The sequence below is a fragment of the Pelobates fuscus genome, chromosome 1 (genome assembly GCF_036172605.1).
Source record: "Pelobates fuscus isolate aPelFus1 chromosome 1, aPelFus1.pri, whole genome shotgun sequence".
In the NCBI taxonomy this organism is placed as follows: Eukaryota; Metazoa; Chordata; class Amphibia; order Anura; family Pelobatidae; genus Pelobates; species Pelobates fuscus.
In genome coordinates, this window is record NC_086317.1 from 80,856,936 (window position 1) to 80,880,695 (window position 23,760).

A 23,760-nucleotide genomic window follows, 5' to 3' on the forward strand; every position below is an offset into this window, starting at 1 on the left:
TTGCATAAGACATTCTCCCTCTACCGATGGACTACACCGGAAACTACATACACGCACATAGAGCATCATGGTATTTAAAGTCCCAAAATGCCGGTCCGGAACGGAAGTGACGTAATGCAACATCCGAAACCGGAAATGACGTTACGGGAACAATTAAAGAAACACATACGGATTGGCTAATTGAACCAAAGGCGGGCTTTTCAACGGAACAAAAACCGGAACGAGCAGAACATCCCCACAGCCAACTGAGGAAGCTATTTCGAGCGAAACGCGTCTTGGCAAGAGGATTCATTGATCACTGAGTATTTTACTCATTGTTTTTTATATAGACTGATTTATTTATTTTCTAGTTTTAGGTGTTATTTTTATTGAATGTATATGTATTAAGTAATAAATCTAGATACCTTGAACTTCTGAATCCTGCACTCCTTCCAGTAAAGGGGAAGTGTCACCCCAAATGACACTAAGCCTGCAAACTCAGAGCAAGTGATTTAAGGCTCTAAAAAAGGTGAGCACCATTTCAACCTTTTACACATGTACTTAAGAAGGTTTTAAATACTACACCCAGAGTTCCTTTTTTGTCTTCTTATACCCACATTTTGGAGAGAAATAGAGGCAAGAAGTCCATAACAACAAAAGGGGTTTAAGTTGTCTACCTTAAAGACACGGAAGCCTGGAAGTTTAGAGCCTAAAATCTAAAAAGGCTCTAAAAATTGTGAAAAGTAAATTGAGAGGGGTAAGTTATATATATCCAATGAAAAAATCTGTATAGGGCTGCACTCAAGCTAGAGGATTGGAAGGTGAAACACCAACCAGTCCTCAAACTGTTTTTCCTGGCTTTCATAGAAAATATACAGAAAGAAGAGATGCAGATGATCTCACAGGTCTCCGCCACTCCAACAGAATGTTGCATTAAATAGCATTCTGGAATATATGACTCAATAAACGTGAGTAGTAGGGTAGCATGGTGCACATGCAGTATGCTATAGTAACTTTGCTCCCTAGCTGGAGATGCGTTCTGATGACATTGAATTGGTCTACCGCCCTCTCATAAGGATTCAGGTGGCCGTGCGTACTATGGAGGAACGTGGGCAGTATTTGGGATACTAACGGAGACCAGACGACCAGTCTATCCGCGTTGTGTAAGGGGCCGGTTGTTATGCACTGAGTTATAGTACTTGTGAGCATATGGGTATACAGTCATCGGGATGGCCTTAAATGCCTTTCCTCATCCCTCACCTAGAGCTAGGAGTATGATCAAGGTCGGAGTGGACTAATCCCTCCTTTTTGAGACATCCCCTATTCCCATGTCCCGGCCATCATTGTCAGCTACCAGATACCGAATACAGAAATATTGTTGCAGAAACTTCCTTTCCCATGACTCCCCCCTCCCCTCCTAGACAGGCCAACTATGGTTTGTATTGCAGAGAGCCAGTAGTTGCAGTAAAGCGGGTTTTTACAATGTTCAAATTAGTCCTAAGAAAGTAGAAAGGAAAAAGGTAGCAAGGTAGCAAGGAAGGAGAGGCAAGGTAAGCTCAGCGAAAGAAAGAATAGGGCGGGTAAAGTATGAAGGTGTTGGACCACCCCTCGCGGGCATCATCCCCCCACCACTCAGCCAGTTCTCTGTTTGTCACGCTCTGCAAGGTATAGGACATTCAGCTGCCACCGCTCAGCGTGTTTATCACTGGTGTTTGTGAGTGAGGCCTGAACCGATTCAGCTGCCTTGATTTTATCCACTCTCTCCATCCATTGTTCCATCAAGGGAGATGTGGATTGTTTCCAAACCACAGGTATCAGGGATTTTGCAGCATTAAGGAGGTTTCTAAGTATAGATTTCCTATATTTGCCAATGGGGAGAGGTGTAGAGTGCAATAGCATGTTGTCAATGTCTAGAGGGAGATCGTCTCCCTGATCTCCTCCCAGAACGGTCTTATGCCAGCACATTCCCACCACAGATGTTTCACTGTGCCTTCTGCTTCATTGCACCTCCAGCACGTCGCTGATAAGGCTGGGAAAATCCTGTGTAGTAGTGTTGGTTTCCTGTACCAGAAGGAGAGTAATTTGTAGTTAACTTCTTGATAACAAGAACTCAGAGCGCTCTTGTGATGTAGGCATAAGATCTTTTCCCACTTTGTTTCAGAGAAGGATTTGTCTGTCAGTTCCTCCCACCACCATTTAAAGTTATCTTGTTGTCCAGACCTCCCACCAGGAGGTGTTGGTAAAGTGTTGATATAGCTTTGGGCAAGCTGTCTTGACGAGTACATAGCTCTTCGAACCATGTCGTGTCTTGGTGCAGTGCGGAGCGGTCCCGGTATCTTCTATAGAAGTGTTGGAGCGGAGAGTAGTAAAATCTCTGCAGTGGGGACGGGGTGCCGTTCTCCATAAGGACTTCCAAGGATAGCAGTCTGGAGTTTACCAAGGCTTCTTTCAGTGGGATGTATGCTACATCTCCTAGGTAAGGCCACGCACCACGTAGTAAAACTGCACCCAACATAGAATTATGACTGAGAGGCATAAGGGGGCTCGGCTTAGGCGACAAGTGTGGTACAAGACGTATCTGCTTCCACGTCCGTATAGTTTGGCCAGTCGGAGAGTATCTCTCTACGTCTGACATTGTGGGATCACCACGTTTCCTTAACGCTGCATGTAAAGCTGAGTGGGCTACACCCTTTTCCAAAGACACCCACTGTCTGTGACCCAAGGCTACATGGCAGTCCAGGATCCTCTGGAGGACTGTCGCTTGGTGATACTTGCATAGGTTAGGTAGGGCCAGGCCTCCCCATGAACGTGGCAAGCCGGGGTCTCTCACCTCCCCATACATATTGTAAAATGGAAGATCACAGTGATGAGAAGAAGGTCGTTGGCAAAGCCAAAGTATCTGATATATGTAGAGTAATCTTGGTAGTACATTCATTTTGATTACCGCTATGCAGCCAAGCCACGAAAGAGTTGTGGATTTCCAGAGTTTCAGGTCATTTTGAATTTGCTGAAGAAGTGGTGCGAAGTTCCGTTGGTAAACGTCAGCAAAATCTCTAGATACGTTTATTCCTAAATATTTCATCTGGGTGTCACACCATTTAAACGGAAAGTTTGACTTAAGTTGGATACATTAGTCATCGGGGACTAAAACATTGAGGACTTTACATTTAGTCAAATTGAGTTTAAGACCAGAAAATGCCCTGTACCACGAAATCTCGGACATTAGGCAGGGTAGCGTAATTTGATGCTGTGTTATAAAGAACAGTAGGTCATCAGCATACGCTGCTATTGTGTGTTGGTGTCCATGCCATTCAAAGCCAGAAACATACTTATTCTTCCGTATGTTTCTCAGAAGTGGCTCCAGAGTAGAGGGGAGAGTGGGCAGCCTTGTCTAGTCCCATTTGAATCTGAAACGTATCTGTGAGAGACCCATATTTTTTTTTTTCTTTATTTTTTTTAAATTCTTTATTTTCTGTGCACGTAATTTGTCGTAAAACATGCTTGTGTTGCCTTTTTAACTGAGGCAAATTGGTAAAAGGCATTGACAGTAACTTAGTACAGAGATGATCAGTCAATTTAACACATGAATATTAATAGTAACGGAAGAGTAGGCAACAAGCATATTGTGTTTGTCTTTCAGGTAGACAGTCGTGGGAGCTAGCGTGTGTCCGTGTATTCAGAGAGAGCCTATTAGAATTGTGTGTGCACTTTTCCTTTTTTTCTGTGAGTCGAGTTTGCCCATGGTGTTGGTACCCATAGGGCGATCTTTATTTTTTTTAATGATGTATATTGATTATATTGAGAAAATGTCAAAGAAAAAAAGTAAGAGTGAGCCAATTATAAAGGGGAACACTTCTGAATGGGGGTAACCACTAAGGACTAAATTAAAACTGGAAGAAAGACACTGAAGTGTATCCCACAGGGGAACTCCCCTCTGATGATACCTTTCATTACACTGCTCTACCATTCTGCTTGTATACCCGATTATTCCTCCTCTCTCTCTCCCCCTTCTATAATGTCTTGCCAATCTATTTTTCCAGATAATCAAAGTATAAATGTATGCTTCGCTAAATCGCAAGCTTAACGATATAGCTATATTTACAACTGCAGGGTAATCTCAGACACTGCTGGAATTTTGATTTGCATTATTATTTACAGGTACCGTACTCGTGATCAAGTTGTCTTACAAGTCAAGAACCGAACCGAAAGGAGGGACTCATCTATTATTTTGATCTTGTTATACCCACGATTTCATAGCACACTTGGTTTAGGGTATGTGTTTGTCCTTCTTACATATCAATAGCTTTCATTGCACTCCGCTCTTATCACAGTCAGACCATTAGTTGGGGGGGGGGGTCGGGGAGATCACTGTTAAGTGCCTTCGAAGGCACAGGGTATAATTATATAGAATATCATGATAGGAAACAGCAGTCAGAGATGTATTGTTGCACTAGCAACATTGTTGCAGCTGTACCACAACAAAAAGACTAGACGCTAGTTCGAATTGGCATTCTAGAAGTACTGCTGTGTTTTTGTTTTTCATTATACAGGCACCAAACCACTGGTCAGGCCATACCACCAGTTTAGATTTGGAAGGAGTCACTCATGAACTATTTGATCTTTTAAATGTTATAACAGATCCATTAAAGTTTTTTGTTTTCCTTGTGTATTTGTTTCATACTGTCAGACATGGTATTCACTTTTTCTGATTTACCAGACAGACATTATACAACTTCCTTTTTTTGCCTTATCTGAAGGATAAATAAATGTATAATTACTGGCTAGTTCCCCTGTGGAATACACAGTGCCTTTCTTTCTGAGAAAATTTCACTTTTTATCTGGCTTAGCAGCCATATTGGGTCAGATTCTACGGTTATCTGATCACCTGCTGCTCAGCGTAACTTGCCTGATGCTGCAGTTTCACACAGAGCAATCCTAGGAGCTGGTAAGTTAGGTTGAGCAGCAGTTGGTGGGATGACCGTAAAACCAGACCCCACATGGCTGCTCAGCGAGATAAAGTGAATTATTTTCCCAATAAATAAATATTATGTTCAATTATATATAAAAATAAATTGCAAAAACTTGTTAAAGGGGGGGGGGGGGGGGGGAGGCAGGGCCTGGCCGCCATGCTGACCGGTCGCATATGGGAGAGGATGCTACACAATCTGGCCCTTTAGAACGCAAAACATGGCACATCGCACCAGAAAGCAGCCAGAAATACAGCACAGTGAACAGGCAGCTGTGGGAGCTACTGCTGGCCCCAAGATCAGGAGTTTTAAGGCCCCTGAAGGCTGCGAGAAACTTTGGGGCCTGCGGCCTACGCGGGAGGGAAGCAGGATGGACGGTCGCCGTCCTGTCTCCAACTCTAGCAACCATGTAGCAGCACTGAAACACTCCTCACGGTTATCCCGGTCCCCGCTGGAGGGATCCGACACCACCACTCACCGACTCCGCTGCGCTTCCCATGCTATCGGAACCCAGAGTTTTACTACAAAATGGCCGCCTCGCGGTCAGCCCTGGGCACAGACCGACCGTCAATGCGAGGAACCGCCAGACACACCAATCCCAGGGCTTCCTCGCTACACCAGCGCCTGATGGAGCATATGGAGTCCCAAGCCTTGGCACCCAGAAACCGGACCCCGCGGCCGCCTGCGAGGTTGTCCCTCACACCGCAGCCCAACGAACTCACAGACCGTTACTGACCACCAGAAACGACAGAGAAGCGGACACAGGCTAAAGGCTCACGCGAAGTCTACTACAAGCGGAATGACACTCACCGGACGCCCCCAGCTGCAGGAACCCTGCTGACAGGCTGCGGTCGCTTCCCACAATGGAGCCAGCGGCGACAGTGAAACCTGTTAATTGGCGGGACTAAAAAGCATGCACATAACAGCCAACACAAAAGTACTGTGCTCAGGGGACTGTGGGGCTTTAATACCGGGACACCAGTGGTCTTTTCCTATTGCTAATAGTTACTAATACTGGCAAAATGCAGGGTTAGTAGATATGCCAATCTAAGACCTAAGCATATGTAACATGTAGGCTACATAACCTCACCCTCATACAGTCAGACAAGCATATATGTAATGATGATATGCACAACAAAAAAAAAAGGGAAAAATCGGTTATCATGTTCTGGCCATATTACTTTACATTTATTTTTAAGTTGAAACCCCCAGTTTACCTTTGCAAGTGGTAAATCTTGTGTGTATATTGACCTTTCTCCCCATCCTTTTCATAAGGCTCATTGACCAGAACTTCCACTCCTTCTCCTCCTCCTGTCTCATTCTTACTGGCTTCTGCCACAGAATATAGCTGGCCTACTTGGTACTGAAAGGAAAGAAAACATAATTTATACTTCAGATTTATAACTCATATGTCATTAATGTTTATATAAGCTCACACATATATAAAATGACCCAGACTCAGTTTTCTTAATATCACCTATAGAGAATTAAGTGGCTCAAAGCGGATTGGCATATGCGACCTATGTTCCAGTGCTGTGCATGAATGTAATTTAGATTTCACATATAGCTCCACCCTCTGCATGGAGACACTGAACTTTCCTCATAGAGATGCATTAAATTAAATACATCTCTATGAGGAGATGCTAATTGGCAAGGGCTGTGTTTGGCTTGAGCTGGCTCTGCCCCTGATCTGCCTTCTTGATAGTCTCAGCCAATCCTATGGGGAAGCATTGTGATTGGCTCAGACTACCACGTCTGATGATGTGAGCCAAGCAGGCAGATCAGAGGCAGAGCCAGCAGCAGCAGACTGGAATAAATAAGATTTTACTATGTTTAGGGGGACAGTGGGGCTAGATGGTTTAAAGGGAAACTGGGCATGTACAGTACCGCTATTTAGTCAAAGGGAATTGTGGCTAAATTATGAATACCTATGTGTATTTTATTATTCCTATTCTATGGGTAAATGCTGGTACTGCATTGTAGTGATTTTACTGTATATGGATTCTATGAGAAAACAAAGGTAAGGTTCAGCGAGGTGTATATAAACAGGAGAAAACAAAACCTCTTTCCGTCAACATTTACACCTATAATTAGACAGAAAAACAATACTTTACATGTATTCCAAGAAGGGCTACATTTTGCATGTTATTAGAAAAGGAGTCAGGTGAGACCCTTAAAGAAAACAAGCTTAGCACTTTGTTTTTTTTCTAAACAAAGAGCTTAAACAGGCTCCCAAAGCACACACTAATTACACCATTGAAAAACTTGTATAAAAACAAAAACATGTTTTAGGATTAGAGTAATCCATGCTGTCAATAATTAAAACCTTACCTGTGATCCCACGCTGAGGCTGATCATCAGTGCAGGATGTCCTGGAGAATGGGCTGAGAAGAGGGCAGTGACGCCATTGGTGGCCAGCATGCTATGCGTACCGGCGACAGGTACCAAATGTGCGCACAATTCAAATTAGCCAGCACCAAACTCACAGAGCGGGTTAATGACATTGCCGGTAGCATTCATCCAGTAGCAATATACGGTACTTAAATTCTGTATGTGCTGTGCTTCAAACGGAATGTCTCCTACTCAAAACACTGAAATGGTCATGTAACCTAGACTAACCCTTTAACCTTTTTAATGAGATCTTCTCTTTTCCTTAAGTTTATATTAAAGCATTACAGAAACACATCAGAAGTTCAGACAGGACAAGAATTGAAAATAAGGAGAAATAGAAACACTGTTGCATTCCTTGTCTTCTCTGTACGATTTCTAGCGCTTACAGCAATAAATAATATGGAGTTAATATGGATGCACTGAGGAGTGGATATAAATGGAGAAAATGCATTGATGCCATTAAATTGATGCATCAGATACAGCATCATGTAAAATATATTTATGGAAAGATGCCAGATGCATACAACTCTCACTGCATTGTTTTGCATTTTTTTTTTAAGAAAAGAACAGACTAGAAAACCACCCAGTGCTTTTCATTCAAAGAATTAAAAAAAAAAATATATAAAAAAAAATACAAAATTTGTATATATATATATATATATATATATATATATATATATATATATATATATATATGAAAAGTACCAGAGCTTAGTTACTGGTCAAGTTGTAAAATGAGGTCAACTACCCATGTATCTGTACTGCTGCTCCCCATAAGATGCCGCTATTTGTCAGTGATATGCTGCTGTGCCTGTATAATAAACCAGCAGCGAAGAGCAGGGACTTATGGGACAGCTGCAGATATAATGAATTTTAATTAATAGGAAGACCAAGACGGTCTAAGAAGTTTAGATAGCGGTCTTTTTTCTGGAAACTCCAGATCCTGGGGATCGCCTTCAGAGGTGAGAGGCCTTAACTGGCCGTGCCAGATACTATACACAGATTTCCTTTAAATACAATGTGTAACCTAGAAACAAATGTACAAATGTCTGTGTCCGGGGTGATGCAATGACCCTGTGATGTTCCAGGCGTGATCATGCATCTGCAAAGAAATACCATAGGAGTGCATTTGTTCTTGAGCAATCCTTCCATAGAGCTGTATGTGCTGAATCACCCATACATTCAGCACAGAGGGGGTTAATAAAGTTCATAGTATTATCCAAGCATATAATGTAAGTTAAGGAATCAGAAAAAAGGTCAGGGAAAAAAAAAAACACACCTTTACCATAAATATTGGATTGTGCAAAAACAAAACATAAAAACAAGATTAAAGACAGTGACCATCGCCAATCACTGGCTAAGAGCATCAGCTGACCACTCTCTGCCAACACCTGGCATTCTGTGCACAGAACTGACATTAGCCTGCCCAGGACTCCAGCTCCAGGCTGACTGAGGAATTTGTCAGAGGTGCAGTTGCACTTCCAGCAGCAGAGGGGTTAAACTCTGTAAACATTCCAGGCACCAGGACCACTTCAAATCACTGAAATATGCATGGTGCTTGGAGTAACCCTTTCAAGAATCCCTTAGAAGCAAGGGAAACAAAACTTTGCAGCTTTGAAGGGGTTAAGAGTTCAGAGGAATTTTATTTTGGCAAAGGGTAGCAGGAAAATGTCAGTACAATCATGAATCAGGGACTTGAAATGATAACACAGGCTGCCCTGCAGTTGTACTTGGTAATAAACAGACACAAACAATATTAACTTACGGTCTGAAACTTTTAAATAAGAGCTAAATTTCCCGCTCATGTAATATAATGCATGTACACATATACCAAGCACAACTAGAAAGGTTAGACATTACTTTTACAATAAGCAATGGATTTGTAGAAGCACAATTATGAATATCTCTACACATTGTCTAAAGTGGAAAGGATTCTCGGATGTCTCGATGAATGGAAACAACACGTTTGGGCAAATATTTGACACTACTTAACACCTAAAATCTCTTGATTAAGGTCAGTTCGATCAACTTCTCACAATGCCATATCCTGCAGCTGATCCTCAACATAGACGCATTTGTCCATTTCTCCCCAATAGCCGATCACTGCTGTACAGGTCACAGGACAAGTTTTAAGAGGATCAGCTGGTCCCAGTAATGTTGGGACCAGCGTTCATTAATCCTGCCTGATATTTCTGATCTTTTAATCTCATTTAGAATAAGAAGGAAAAAAAAAAAGAAGCAGTGGATAAAAAAAAAAAAAAAAAAAAAACAAGTGAGCTGATCCCACAAGATTTAACTTTGCTAAGAAGCCTGGCAATTAATCTTTTCTAAACAAAACTAAAACAAGGTAGAATTATTTTCAATTAGAAGTCTAAATTGCTTCTGTTTTTTTAGTTGTTTTTTGTAAACATGAATTTTGCCTGAACTGGTACCTGGTGGGCGCAGCCATCTCCTCCTTCAAGATTCTATTCAGCATCTTTGGTCATCACAATCTGCTCAAATAGGAGGTCACTTTGTTACTACCCCAGTAAGTGTCTCTCATGCTTGCGGGGACAGTAATTGAGATTGTGATGCAGATGTGCTACAGTAAAGCAAGCTTGTCGTGTCAGAGAAGATTGGACCATCTAAATACATGTAACATCACTAGCCATTTCACAATGGTAACAAATCAATCTAACAGGAAGCACGGTTCTGAAGTTTTGATCTCACTGTAAATCAAAATGATTTTATTTTTCTTATTACAATGTTGCAGGTATTATTTCAGCCTATCAAACAAAATCATGAAATGCATAAGACTGGTGTAGCCAGTGGAGGCTCACCCATAGGGGGCACTTGGGACAGTGCCCCATCAATTTGCATGTGGGGGGGGGGAGCGGCGGGGGGGGGGGGGGGTAAGAAGATTATCTACAGCTATTTAGAAACACTAAGATTCTTTTTTCTGGAGGGAGATGGTAGTAAGCCATATATTAAAAAAAAATAGTAACAGGGCGTGAAGGGGAAAAATTCTGTAATACGTTTCATTTATGTAGGGCCCCTGTCCCCTCATTGGTAACGGTTTGGAGAAGCTTACTTAGAGCATCGACGCTGGTTTGAAATCTGCCCTGCTTCAGCAGACTTTGCACATGCCTACTGTCCTTTAAGAAAATTTCATTTCGATTGAGTTGCCATTCAGGCAATAGAGCCAGCTGCCCATGAGGGTGGTTGGGGCATTCTATTGGCATCTATTGAGGGCCATCATTGGCACCAGGGGATAAAGTTATAGTGCCCACAGGAGAGAGAAGGAAGAACAGAACAGAGCAACAGCACCTGGCTCCTGCCAAATGTAAATGTACAATATAATGTACCAAATAGCCATCTCCTCCCCCAGCCCCCCTCCTACTGCCCAGCACACACTAAAGCTTCCTTAGCCCCCGGAAAACACAATAGTTGTCACCCCTCGTCTCGCCCACCCTATAGCTGTCTCTCCTGCCCCCTCAAGCCCCACTCCCTGGCACTCACCCTTTAGCTTTCTTAGCTATACACAATAGCAGTCACACACGCTATAGCTTTCTCACCCAACCCCCTGCCCCCCCCAGCACACAAACAATATAGCTTTCTCACTCAACCGCACCTCCTTTGCCAATTTGCCAAACGCACTAGGTTATTAAACACCCCCCCAGCATAAACACTAGCTTTCTCAGCATCCCAAAAATATACACTTTAGCTATCACAAACACTCAAGCGGTCTGACGTGTGTGCGCACGCTCGCACGCCCGCTCGCACGCCCGCACACACACACACACACACACACACACTATAGCTTTCTCAGTTTTAAAATAATGGAAAAAAATATCCTAAGCTCAATTTTCACTGAACCCTCACTGAAGATCCTGTTGCACAGACAAGCAGGCCTGCTTGCATTTTCATCCACATGGATGTCAGATATTTGTTACAGTATTATAAATCTCTGCGAGTGTGGTGTCTAAACATAATATTTGTTACCCAGTTGCTATGGAACTAAGAAAAACACTCTGTAAAGACGAGCACATTTAAACAAAAGTAGCTAAAAAAAACAGAAATGTACAACACATTTGGAAGTAATCTTGTGAAATAAAACAGGTCAGTGCAATCCAAATTGTAAGGCGGGGTAAGAACAAAGCCCTCTGTCTTATTCCGAGCAGTATCTGGAAATGCCACTTTCCCACACATCTGACATTGCAAACATATAGTTCTCTAGTGCCTGGGAGTTTGTTCCAGTGGGAGAAACAGACAGTGTTAAAGTGAACAAGTCATTCAAGAACATTTTCCCTATTTTTAGGTCACAATTTTTCATTGCGGTTGCAATCACAAAATTAATTTAGGATACCCCCAAATTAAGTCATTGTTTGCAGCATAGCAAGTGGTGGTACTGGAGCAATTAGGACACAGGCACAGTATATGTATGCAAGTCTATGCAGCCATGTATTCTGGCCTAGGTCTGTACCTTGGGCAGCAGGATTTTACCTTCCGTGCTTGCCGAACACTTGGCAAGAGGGATTGTAGTAACTCCGACCTCTCCTCCTCCCTCTGGTGCTGACACAGAACTACGCTGGAGGAGAGGAGACCGAGGTTTGTGTGATGGTGTGTAAAAGCGTCATAAAGGAGTATGTTAGGAATATACCTTGAGCTATACATAGTTCAAACACTAAAAATGTAAAACATGTCAACGCCTTCAGTTACATTTAAATTGCTTAAATCCCTTTGATTAAGCAGCCATAGTCACACCTCCCCTACGTGTGACCTACAGTCTTCCTGTAAAGAGAGATCTAACTTTTAAACTTCCTTAGAAAAAACAAACAACAAAACACCACACGCCAAAAACGTCTATGTGTAGTATCCTTATTAGGATGTTTAGGTTAATAGTAGCCTCAAAAAGAGAACAGACACGAATATTAGTGCAATGAATAAAGTGCAACTCTAAGCAGGCTCGTGTAGGTACTCCACTCACGTTTTATAGAGCTAACTAAGAGCTCTGCTATATTTTGCACAGACGGTACAAGTATCTTCTAAGGATGTATGCAGATCTAGATGGCAGAGGTGCTCTTAATATGAGGTTTCTTGTATAATATAGAAGACAGAAGCAAAAAAACTACTATAGTGGTGCAATTTGTACATATAAGTGAAATGACTAAATAGAAATGTACTTACACTTTCTAGAGCAGGACTTGCTCTAGTGTAATGAGTCGTAGGTGGTATAATCCCCACCGTGGGATATTAAAGATATCCAGGAAGCAGGTAGGGGGTAAATTATTTGTTAAATCTAAACAGCATAAAAAAATATGTTTAACTTTATTATATAAATTAAAATACTTTATAAAATAAAAAACATTAATGTCCAATAAATGCTAGGGACGACACTTAACGTGTTTCTCCTCTCAGGGCTTCATCAGAATTGACCATCTAGATCTGCATACATCCTTAGCTGGGGATTGTACCTTTAATATTGTGTACTCATATTCAGCTTTATACAAATAAAAAGTAATGATCTACCGGTAGAGATCAGCACAAGCTGTGCAGATTGTCTCCATTAGAAACGGAAATATTATGATACCTTGCAACACAATAAAAAGGACATTAGTAATTAATGTGATTAATCAGAACATTAAAAGTTGGAAACCACGTTAAGATTCATTATAACAAGTGAGAGATTAGTCAACTGAAAGTCAGTCTAATTAAAAACCCATCATCACGCAAAAGATGCTGCTTTTATTAGTCAAATGAAAATCTGTAAATATGTGTCGCTTTCAATGTCTTTACTACGTTATATATTCTAACACTTGCCTACTTGTAAGTTAAACCTCATTCACATCAAGTAGGCACCTACGTTTAGGGAGCAGCCCTATATGAAAAACGCAGAATTGAGCTGAAAAACATATTGCAAAATTTAGACACAAGTGGTAACTTGGGAAAACGTCACCAACCCTGCAATGTTCACATGGATTTGCATTTCGGTTTTCAAAAATCTCTGAAATGGCAGCGTTTACATTGAAAAGCCTGCAGGAACATGTTATAGACCCCATAACCACTATATTAAGCTGTAGTCGTTCTGGTGACTACAATGACCCTTTAAAGGAAATAATACACAAAATGTATTTTTAATGTAGGAGTGTTATTTTTTTTAGCCTCCACAACTGTGTAACTTACCTGTAATCCAACATCTGTACCCCTCTTTGTATTAGCTTTTTTTTTTTTTTTTTAACTCAAAGGTCTTAAAAAAACCCACAATATATTACTGTAGTGGTTTGTTTATACAAGCACAGTCGTCCCCCCCCCCCCGTCCCCGTCCCTGTCCCCCCCAAAAATGTCACTTGGCCAAGAGCAGCCACTAGAGGCGCTTAAAGGACCACTATAGGCACCCAGACCACTTCAGCTCAATTAAGTGGTCTGGATGCCAGGTCCCTCTAGTTTTAATCCTGCAGCTGAAAACATAGCAGTTTCAGGGAAACTCCTATGTTTACATTTGGGGTTAATCCAGCCTCTAGTGCCTGTCTCCCTGACAGCCTCTGACTATCTCTGGTACACACATAAAGAAGGCAGCCAGGGTGAGAGTATTCAAGGCTACAACAAACTCTCTTGAATTCAACATCCCAGAGAGCAAGGACACTAAAAATAACTTGTTGGCTACAGAAGAAATATCCATCTATCTATCTTGATATTTTATAAGTCAGTTTGTATAGTTTCAAGTTACACAATGTTTTCTCCCCAGCCAGCCAGCAGCCTGAGCATTGAGAACATTTCATGAGACAAGGCAAATGTGAAGTAAGAAAGAAAACATTATTCCATGGGTACATTAATTTGCAGACACAACCAATTATGCCTCAGTGTTATAAAATTATGGAAAGAAGGTAATAAGTATAAGCATATAGGCTCATAGACACAACGACTAAATTGATAGAAAATTAAACTCACCGGAACAAACTGCTAAAATAAAGAAATAAACACAGCTCTGCTATACAAGACAACGTCGTGGCCCGGTGAGCTAGCGGACTCATTGATGAAGGCAAGACAAATACTGCAGGAGTAAATAACTATTGAACCCTAGACTTCCCATAGCGCGAAGGACAAAAACTGTAAAGAGCCAGGAACGATCACCAACCAGTTCTTGAAGCCTGTAACATTTTGATGCCAGGAACGTCTCGCCAGCGAAGCACAGTCTCTCCAAGTAGCAGAACCAGAAGGTAGCCTTGTGGAATCCCATGGCTTGACATGCGTCCTTCTACCATGTGATTGAAACTTGCCCCTTGTATCCCTCCAGGAATGCCCCTGGTCGTCTGCTGCGCATAGAAAGTCAGTGAATACTGCCCAGACAATGGTCATCAAGCAAGCAGGGTTTAGGGTCTCTGCCCTTGCACTTCAGAGGAAAACTGTCAACCCACATTGGTTGCTGGGGGTATCAACATACTCTGTAACTGCATCCAAAAATCACACAAGTAATAAAATGACAGAGTCCTCAAGGTGGTCCATGTGTTTCAGCAAGAGTGGAAAAGACAGCAATCTTGGGATAGGAGGGTAAATATGTTGGGTAATCACAGTGCGAGCAGAAAAATTAAAAGGTAAGAACAGATCATAAAGAGCCAAACTGGGAAAAGGGGAGTCATCTCCAGTCTGCATCTTGTTCATTCACCCACTGAGAGATCTTTTTCAAATTCATAATCTGTACAGGTGTACTGAAAAGCCTAGTAACAAGTACATTTCTTTGAATTAAAAAGAAAAACAGTATATCAACAACGGTTTTAAAACTACCACTACCTTTGAAACAAAACCTAACAAAATTAAAAGTAAAAATAAAAAAGGCATAGTAGGTTTATGCAAAGCATTCCAGGTTATAGAAAGAGGTTCTGCCTTAAGTGCCCCAATGGATGGGCCAACACAGACTGTAATGGTTTCAAGGATTAAAACTGTTGGTATAATATCAAGATGGTCGTTTAATAAGAGATCACTGTTTAAATGCTGTATGAAAAAAAAATCTGTTTTGAATCAAACCTGTTGCATTTATGATAAAACAAAGTAGGGAATAAAGAAAATAGGATTTGTAACATAACCTGAAAGGGTGGATGGTGATTTGGTATGGCCAGTTTCGGATTGCTCCTACAAATATATTGGAGTAATAATGAGGCAGATTAACTGTGGGCTTATAGTGCCAAGAATCCATCATTTTTGCAGAACCATGAAACAAAAAAGGGACTGTACTCAGAGAATTCTTACAATTAGAATAAGCCAAGAGTTGTTCAAAAATGAACACTCCAAGCACCATAACCACTACTGCCTACGCACCTAGAGTGCTTAGAGTGTCTTTTTAAGGTGGCCATTCCACAGCACCATCAAGATCCTCAAGCTTTCAGTCAAGATAAAAGAACAGTACACTAATAAAAAAAAAAGAAAAAGCTGAATATTTGGCGATCAGCCAATCCAAATGTATTTTCTTGATTTGCTCCCAGTATTCCACTGTGGAACCTTTTAACTCAATGTAGACGAATGCCCTCTACACCTAAAAAAAAAAAGACACGAGTTTGCTAAAATTCTTATCAATTTATTTTACAAGAGTTGAAGAAAAAGCAAACCGATATGTTAACATGATCTACAAATAGATCTTGTGAGTGTTCTAAGAAATGCTTAATATGCTAACTGTAACACAGATAAAATATCTCAAATATTTACACATTTGTTCAGATAAGTATATATTAGGAAAAAAAAGTAAAAACAAAATACTATACAGTTTATCAAGTACAGTAAAATCTAAAATGTTGGATAAGGAGGAAGATCCTCTTTTTATTAAAGGGTCTAACATTTTAGAATCAATTTCCGAGGTACAATACAGTACATTTATTGATATGCTTACATAGGAGCATATAAAATAACCGAACAGTAAGTAAATTGTAAACAAAAATGTATACTCTCACTCTGCACATAGCTACCCCAATGTCAGCAGCCCAAAAATGGCACTGTAACATGGGTTTGTTTAGGTCTGTTTGCACTGTATTCACCTTTTTAACGTAATCTGCAATGTGTTTCCTCGCAAACTGGTTTTGTTCTGTAATGCAATTTCACTTTTCTAAAATGTAAACAAAGAAAATGGGGAGGAAATAAAGAAAAAAAATGGGAAAGAAAGTAGTTTCCTACCAAGACACATTAGGGTTAATACAGTGGTTATGGTGGCAGGCGGGCCCTGGCTCTGTAGGAATCATACTAAAACGGTTTCACAACTTCAGGACAACAATCAATGGCTTAGAGCAGGGTTTAGGATTTAGGGGTGATTATTTCTCATGACTTAAAGGATCACTATAGTGTCAGGAAAACAAAGCGGTTTTCCTGACACTATAGTGCCCTTAGGGCCCTTCAGCCACTTAGCTTAATCCAGCGCCGGGCTCCCTCGGCGCTGGTGACCTCTCCACCCCCGCCAACGTGCCGCACGCGCATTCAAAGTGTCCATAGGAAAGCATTTCTCATTGAGCTGAAGTGGTCTGGGTGACTATAGTATCCCTTTAAAGGTAGGCAGACAGTGTAATAGAGCAGCAGGAAATGCTAGCAGAATGCTTGGTTGTATAGGGAGAGGCATTAGCAGTAGAAAGAGGGAAGTGATCATGCAATTGTTCAGAAAACTGGTGAGACCTCACTTGGAGTATTGGTACGCAGTACTGGAGACCGTATTTCCAGAAGGATATTGATACCTTAGAGAGAGTTCAGAGAAGGGCTACTAAACTGGTTCATGGATATCAGGATAAAACTTACCAGGAAAGGTTAAATGATCTTAACATGTATAGCTTGGAGGAAAGACGAGACAGGGGGGATATGATAGAAACATTTAAATATATAAAAGGGAATCACAGTAAAGGAGGAGACTATATTTAAAAGAAGAAAAACTACCACAACAAGAGGACATCGTCTTAAATTTCCCTCCGGTTATAAACCATCCCACAGAGATAAAGGGAAGGTTCCACGGATTGCAGGAAGTGAGAAATGAGGGAATTGGAAGAAAATATGAAATCATTGTAATTTTGGGAGTTTCGCAACACTTACTACATGACCATAGGAAGAGTAACATTTACACCTGGTCTGTCCTCTCCCTAATGAGTATTTCATAAAGATAACATCTTTATGAAAGGCTCATAAATACTGATGGAATTCCACTCAAAACTGAAGCCGGATTACACTAAAAGTCAACGTAACACTTTGTCTTGTGTATTTTGCCAGTGCTTGAAGATGGGAAAAAATAGATTTAAAAAAAAAAAAAAAAAAAAAAGCAGTCAGGCTTTCTCAAGCCCCCAGTCGGGAAAGAGGCTTTGTCTATAGAGGTTCTCGCTGGATCCTCCACAGACATTAGTGTTGTACTCTTGTGAATGAGCAAGAGTACCGCACGGAAGTCAGCTCCTAGCAGATTAAGCTCCAGGAGCTGTAGAGGCTCCTACGGAACGAGGTGGCAGCGGACGGGAAGGACAGGTTCAGATAAGTAAAGCTCAGCAAGTGGCAGAGTCACCATCAGGGGTCTCTGCAAAGTATGCAAAGATTCCAGAAAGTGACAGAGCAACTTAAGGTTCGGAGTAACTAGATTTTATTTTGGGGGAGTTAGAATCAGAGTGGTAGTTTTTTCACCATGACAAGATGCATGCAGTTTTGTTCACAATTTATGAATTCTTAGAGGCAGTGACATCCACATGGTTAAACTGTGTAGGCACTCTTGGCCACCATTTAATCAATAGTAAGGGCAGTTTTGGAGGAGGACTTTCCATCTCTGGCCCTATGCTGCAGACGCTCATGTTTTAAAAGATTAATCCAACCACTATGACCACTTCAGTGATTTAAAGTGGTCATGGTGGTAGGAGTCAGTATGTGCACTGAACATGCTGAAATACTAGCACTTGTGTGCTGGGGACTAGAAATAGATTCTGTGCATAAAATATATCTGTTGTCCGAGCACACCGCATGCTGGCAACGAACGTATTGAGATTGCCCTTGCAGGCACAGCCTTTAAGGGAAAGCATCGATATCTCCTCCCTCCCTCCTTTCATGCAGCCCTCACCGCCTCCAAATCAACGCATTTATTTTTTCTAATATTTCCCTCCCCTTGATGGCTCAGAGTGCGCAAATTAGCTCTAAGCCGGTTAAATGGTTCAATCACAGTCTTCTCTATGAGAAGCCCTTGAATGGACAGCTCGCGGCTGCTGTGACATCATGAGGGAAAGCCAAGTTGGAAGCTTCAACTGGCACTCAATTTTTTAATATTCTAGAGATAGGGAAGCAAAAGGACCTAAATAATAATGGCCAATATTTTTTTATTTACATTTTTTATTTTTTAAATGCATTTTAAAGTGTTTAAGTAATCCTTTAAAAGAACAGGCCATAAGCACTTTAGTTCACTAAAGAATGTCTAACCCCCTCCCTCTCTATTTTATAAAAGTGCAGATTTCAATAGAAATTGGCACTTTTATGAAGGAGCGTTGTTACACCTCCTCAACTGTCAATCACAACCAGGCCCAGACTGGCTATAGGGCAAACCAAGTGAAAGACTGGTGGGCCGCAAGGGGATCTCTCCAAAAGGCTTCTGCACGGTCAGCGCTACCCGAGTGCCGGCTTAGAGAGGGGTCTTCAGAGCCAATCCACACTAGTGCGTAGGGGATTGAACTACTGTGGCGTCTGTATTAGAGCATTGCCAGAGGTTAATAAATAAAAGCTCTGATACTACCTCCAGCACCAGCAGGACGTAGTTGTCTGCACCTGTTGAGTGTACACGGTCAAGGTAAGTCATAGTGAGGGGGAAATAAATCTTGGTTTTTTTTTTTTATTAAAAATATATTTGTATAATTGCTTCTACAACCCATATACCCCTTATATGACAGACAGACATTTCCATTCCCACATCTACAGCCTTTATTGCCCCCAAAGCTACAGTCCCTATCACACCACACATACACAGGATATTTTCCCTATGCTCTTCAGCAGGGCTCTGAGTGGGATGCCTTGGAGGGACATCAAACTGCCATTCCCATCTTGGGATGGTGTGCATGTCATTGGTTTGCACAACACAGGCCTACACTCTGGCCTCACCTCCTCATATTGGGAAAATGTAATGCATATTTTTATGTGGTGTATATCTACAATTGTACATCATTTTTTTAAATAGAGTGTTTATTTAAAGGAACACTATAGTGTTAGGAATACAAGAGTGTATTCCTAATGTCATAGTGCCCCTCAACCAGAAGGTTATTGTTGTCTCTCCCCTTGGGGAGGAAAGGCTTAGAAAAAAAACTTTAAAAAAAAAAACTATTTTTTACAGTTCCCTCTTTCCAACGCCCATGTCCTTCAGGGCTGACTCCTCCCCCGCCGATGTCGGCAATGGGACAGAACCTAAAGCGCATGCGAGGCAAGCACTGCCCATTAGGACGTCCCTTTAGGAAAGCAGTGAATCAGTGCTTACCTTTGGGGGATTTGAAGACACTGGATATCTTCATGCAAAGCATTAGGTCGTCCAGCTTCCTTTCACGGATTTAAACTCTGTGTAAATGCAGGAATGGCCTCTAGTGGCGATCTGAAAAAAGGCCACAATAGACAGCCTTAGCCTGCACTATAAACATAACAGTTTCTCTGAGGCCTAAGGGGACAGGTGCACTGCACCCAGACCACTTCAATGAAATGAGGTGATCTGGATTCCTATAATGTCCCTTTAATATAGACCAACGAGGCAACAAAAATGTTTAGCAGATCTGCAGTTATGCCTGTTAAACATTTATGCTATGTAAGTGAGGCTTTGCTAGAGACTTAGTCAGCCTTGGGGTTGATGTTCAGTATCTTGACTACATGCTGAGAACACAGCAGGAAACAAAGAAGTCACCAATTCCTGTAAAATTGAAAACGGAAAAAATAAAAAAAAAATACATAAAACCATAACAAAACATTAAAGTAGACGTGAGATTAGGCATTTTGTATTAAGCTTTGCCAATTCCTACTTTTAACGCTGAAATAAACATACTGGGGCAAGTTTTCACTATAAAAAGAAACATTATAGTGAACAAAATGTTCACATGGAAAAAACATGTTTGTGATGAATCTTTATTGAATGCATTTATGGTGCTTTAACAGAATGCTAAATATCGTAGCACAGGTTGACAAGCGTTCTGGTGAACATGCCTTTTACACAGTCACCTAATAGTTAACTCTTATCTAAGATTCCCAGGGATTACTAATGGTTGTCACAGATCATTAAAAAGGACAAAGTACAATCTGCTGGTTATTGGAATATATTTCTTGAACAATTGTAACAGAGAAACTATTGGAAAGAAACAGCAGCACTGTAAAAAAAAAAAATATGGAAAAGGATGAAAGAGGGATGAAGGGAAGATGGCAAAGAAAGAGACTTCAAAGAATGGGTGCTGCCAGGCAACCATCCCAACATATGGCCACAGAGTCGGCGCTGGTGACCTCTCCTCCCCCACCGACGTCAGCGGAGCCGAATGCGCATGCGCGGCAAGTGCCGCGCGCGGATTCAAAGTGTCCATAGGAAAGCATTTCTCAATGCTTTCCTACGGACGCTCTGCGCGATGGAGGAATAATATGCCTCCAGCGTGGCAGATGCGCCTGTCCGGAAGACAGCCACTAGAGGCTGGATTAACCCCAAATGTAAACATAGCAGCTATGTTTGCATCTCAAGGGTTAAAACCTGAGGGACAATGCACCCAGACCACTTCATTGAGCTGAAGTGGTCTGGGTGCCTATAGTGGTCTTTTAAGTGCGTGCCACAAACACTTTACAGTAATTTCCTCCAGTGCCCAAAGAGAGGAACTAGAAACCTGTGTTTAGTTAGATCCAGAATTGCTAGACTTATTTAATTTCTTGAGTTCACTACCTGCATTTTTTGGAGAAATACTGCAAATAAAGTGGAAATATCTCAAAGTAAATGATGATTTGATTCACTATGGTATGAAGAAAAATCATGGGTATTTACATTCCCCAAGAGGTAAAAGGCACCTAATATTTTTTTTCCAAAGCTGTAGAATACACATGTGAAAGGTTTAATGTAGCGTCTGTCTAGTAGAATTGTAATCATGAATTTACCAGTATTCTTAAAGGGACACTCCAGGCACCCAGATCACTTCTGCCCATTGGAGTGGTCTGGGTGCCAACTCCCACAACCCTTAACCCTGCAAGTGTAGTTATTGCAGTTATTGCAGTTTTGATAAGCAATAATTACCTTGCAGGGTTAAGTCCTTCTTAGAACACGAAAAGTGCTAAAAACAACGCTGGACCTCCTCACGCTATGTGAGGACCTCCAGCGTCGTCGAAATCCCCATAAGAAAACAATAAATAATGCTTTCCTATGGGGAGGTCTAATGCGCGTGCGCGGCAATTGCCGCACATGCGCATTAGGTCTCCCCCGCCGACTAATGGCGGGTGAGGAGTAGGCGGATCCTGACCCAACGCAGAGGGACATCGGCGCTGGACTCCGGTAAGTCACTGAAGATCTTTTAACCCCTTCAGAAACTTGGAATGGGGGTTGGGAGGGAGAGGGGCACTATAGGGTCCTCCATTTAACACAGTGTTAAAACCTCAAATCTTCCAATCACACATTTGTGTGTAATACTACACTTATGGAGTATAGAAGTGAAATGCGAGGTTGAAGCACAGACCTAGAGATGTCCAGAAAGATAACAGACTCCCAAAATAAGGTCATGCAGAGCTACTTGTTCAAAAAGGTAATGACTCAAAAAAAAAAACTGGTAAAAAAGTATCTATAAAATACCAACAAAAGAGTGATAGATTAAAAGGACAAATAAGTGTTAAGGTTGGCAGCACAGATAATGATAAAACGTAAAACAAGCAAAAGTCTAAATAAATAAAAACATAATAGCAGCAACACTGCTTCACCTCAGCCACAGGACAGCTACGAACAGGAAATTGATAATAGTATATATAGCATATTTTCATTTAAGTTAATGAGATAGCTCAGTGAGCAAATGCATCATCAGTAGAATCTGTTCAACCCTTGAGTGTTGCAGGTTCAATTACCATCAGGGTACACTCAGCCCCCTTCATCCTTCAGAGATAGATAAAAAGAGGACCAATAAATTGGGTAATAGTAACATCTTTGGACTTGGGCAAAAATAAACACTTCCAGGATGTACTTTGAAACCAAATAATACATGAATGTACCTTTCCTGGTTAAATACTTTGTTGTTATTTTGTGACTGCAGACTATATCTAGGGTATTGTTTTGGCACCTTAGGGCCAGTACATATATGATCAGCTGTATTTGTGGTTTACTTGTGCATCAGTATGTCCTGCAATGTCTTTACTTCTAGCCAGAGAACCAACTGATGTTATACACAGAATGAGATGATTGTTTATGGATTCTGGTTCTGCATGGTTTTTGTTTCCCTTTTTAAAAAAATTCAATTATTATTGATTAACAAAAAGATTATATGCTGCACAACTAGCGAGCACAGCTGTTTTTTCCAACACATTACATGATGCGATTTGTAAGTTGTAACAAATGGTTCGACCCAGCCCTGAACAGTACGCGTCAAACATCAAGAAAACACAGGTAGAATTTAAAAAAGTTACGTAGTAAAGCAGAGTAAAAAAGACAGTAATAAAGACAGAACACACGATGAGTGCAGCTCTGTTTTTCATTGGTTTGGTTGTAGAATTCTTATGTTTGGTCATTTATCAGGGACTGTAACATGCAATTTTTTTTAATTTTTTTTTTAATACCAAGGATTTAAGATTATTCTGCAATGTTATGGAGTTTCTGGGCAGGCCCGAGGCTTTGCAGTACTGATCAGCTACAGTACAACGTTTTACATTATACTGGCTGAAATAATTGGACTCTTTCATAGTGTTAGCAAAAGCTCTGGAAAACTGCACTAATTAGTGGGAACAACGAAACACCAAGAAAAGGAATTCTAATTCTAGAGTATATAGGTCGATTGCTATGTTGTCCTTTGGACTCTGCAGCTTTGAATGAATCACTGGGTCAACAAAGTAAAAGCTGGAGGGAAGATTCAAATCAGCTCTAGTAAGGATTCACTATGAGTCAAACAATGAAAGGTTTATTTCATTTAAAGTGACACTGTCACCCCCTCCAAAATAGAATCTTTATGATATAGTCATTATGATGGTGTTGGAATTTCACTGAGATTTTAACCCATTCAAGAGATAAACAGAGACAAAGTAGAGACTACATTCTCTCTGTATTTCTCCTCCGCCTGACTTACTTTGACACAAGGCAGAACCTAAGTGTCAATCCCTGGCTGCAGCCATCACCCGCGACAGCTGCATGGAATTGGCTGGGTGTATGGAGGATCCGGTGGTCTCGCGGGACGCACCATAGACCTCAATACTGCACTCCCGTGCATGAGCAAAAGTACAGTAGACGGGTACGCTGATTCGTGCCTCACTTCCGGTGCGGCCATGT

The 23,760-nt window shown here is 41.3% G+C and overlaps 1 protein-coding gene across 1 annotated transcript in view; it reads right to left on the minus strand.

The window, feature by feature from the left end:
- Nucleotides 1-23,760, minus strand: part of PITPNA (phosphatidylinositol transfer protein alpha) — a 71,423-nt gene that overhangs the window by 39,586 nt on the left and 8,077 nt on the right. Inside the window, exon 3 of the mRNA XM_063449926.1 lies at nucleotides 6,164-6,309. Coding sequence (XP_063305996.1) covers nucleotides 6,164-6,309 — 146 coding nt within the window. The remainder of the gene's footprint in view (nucleotides 1-6,163; nucleotides 6,310-23,760) is intronic.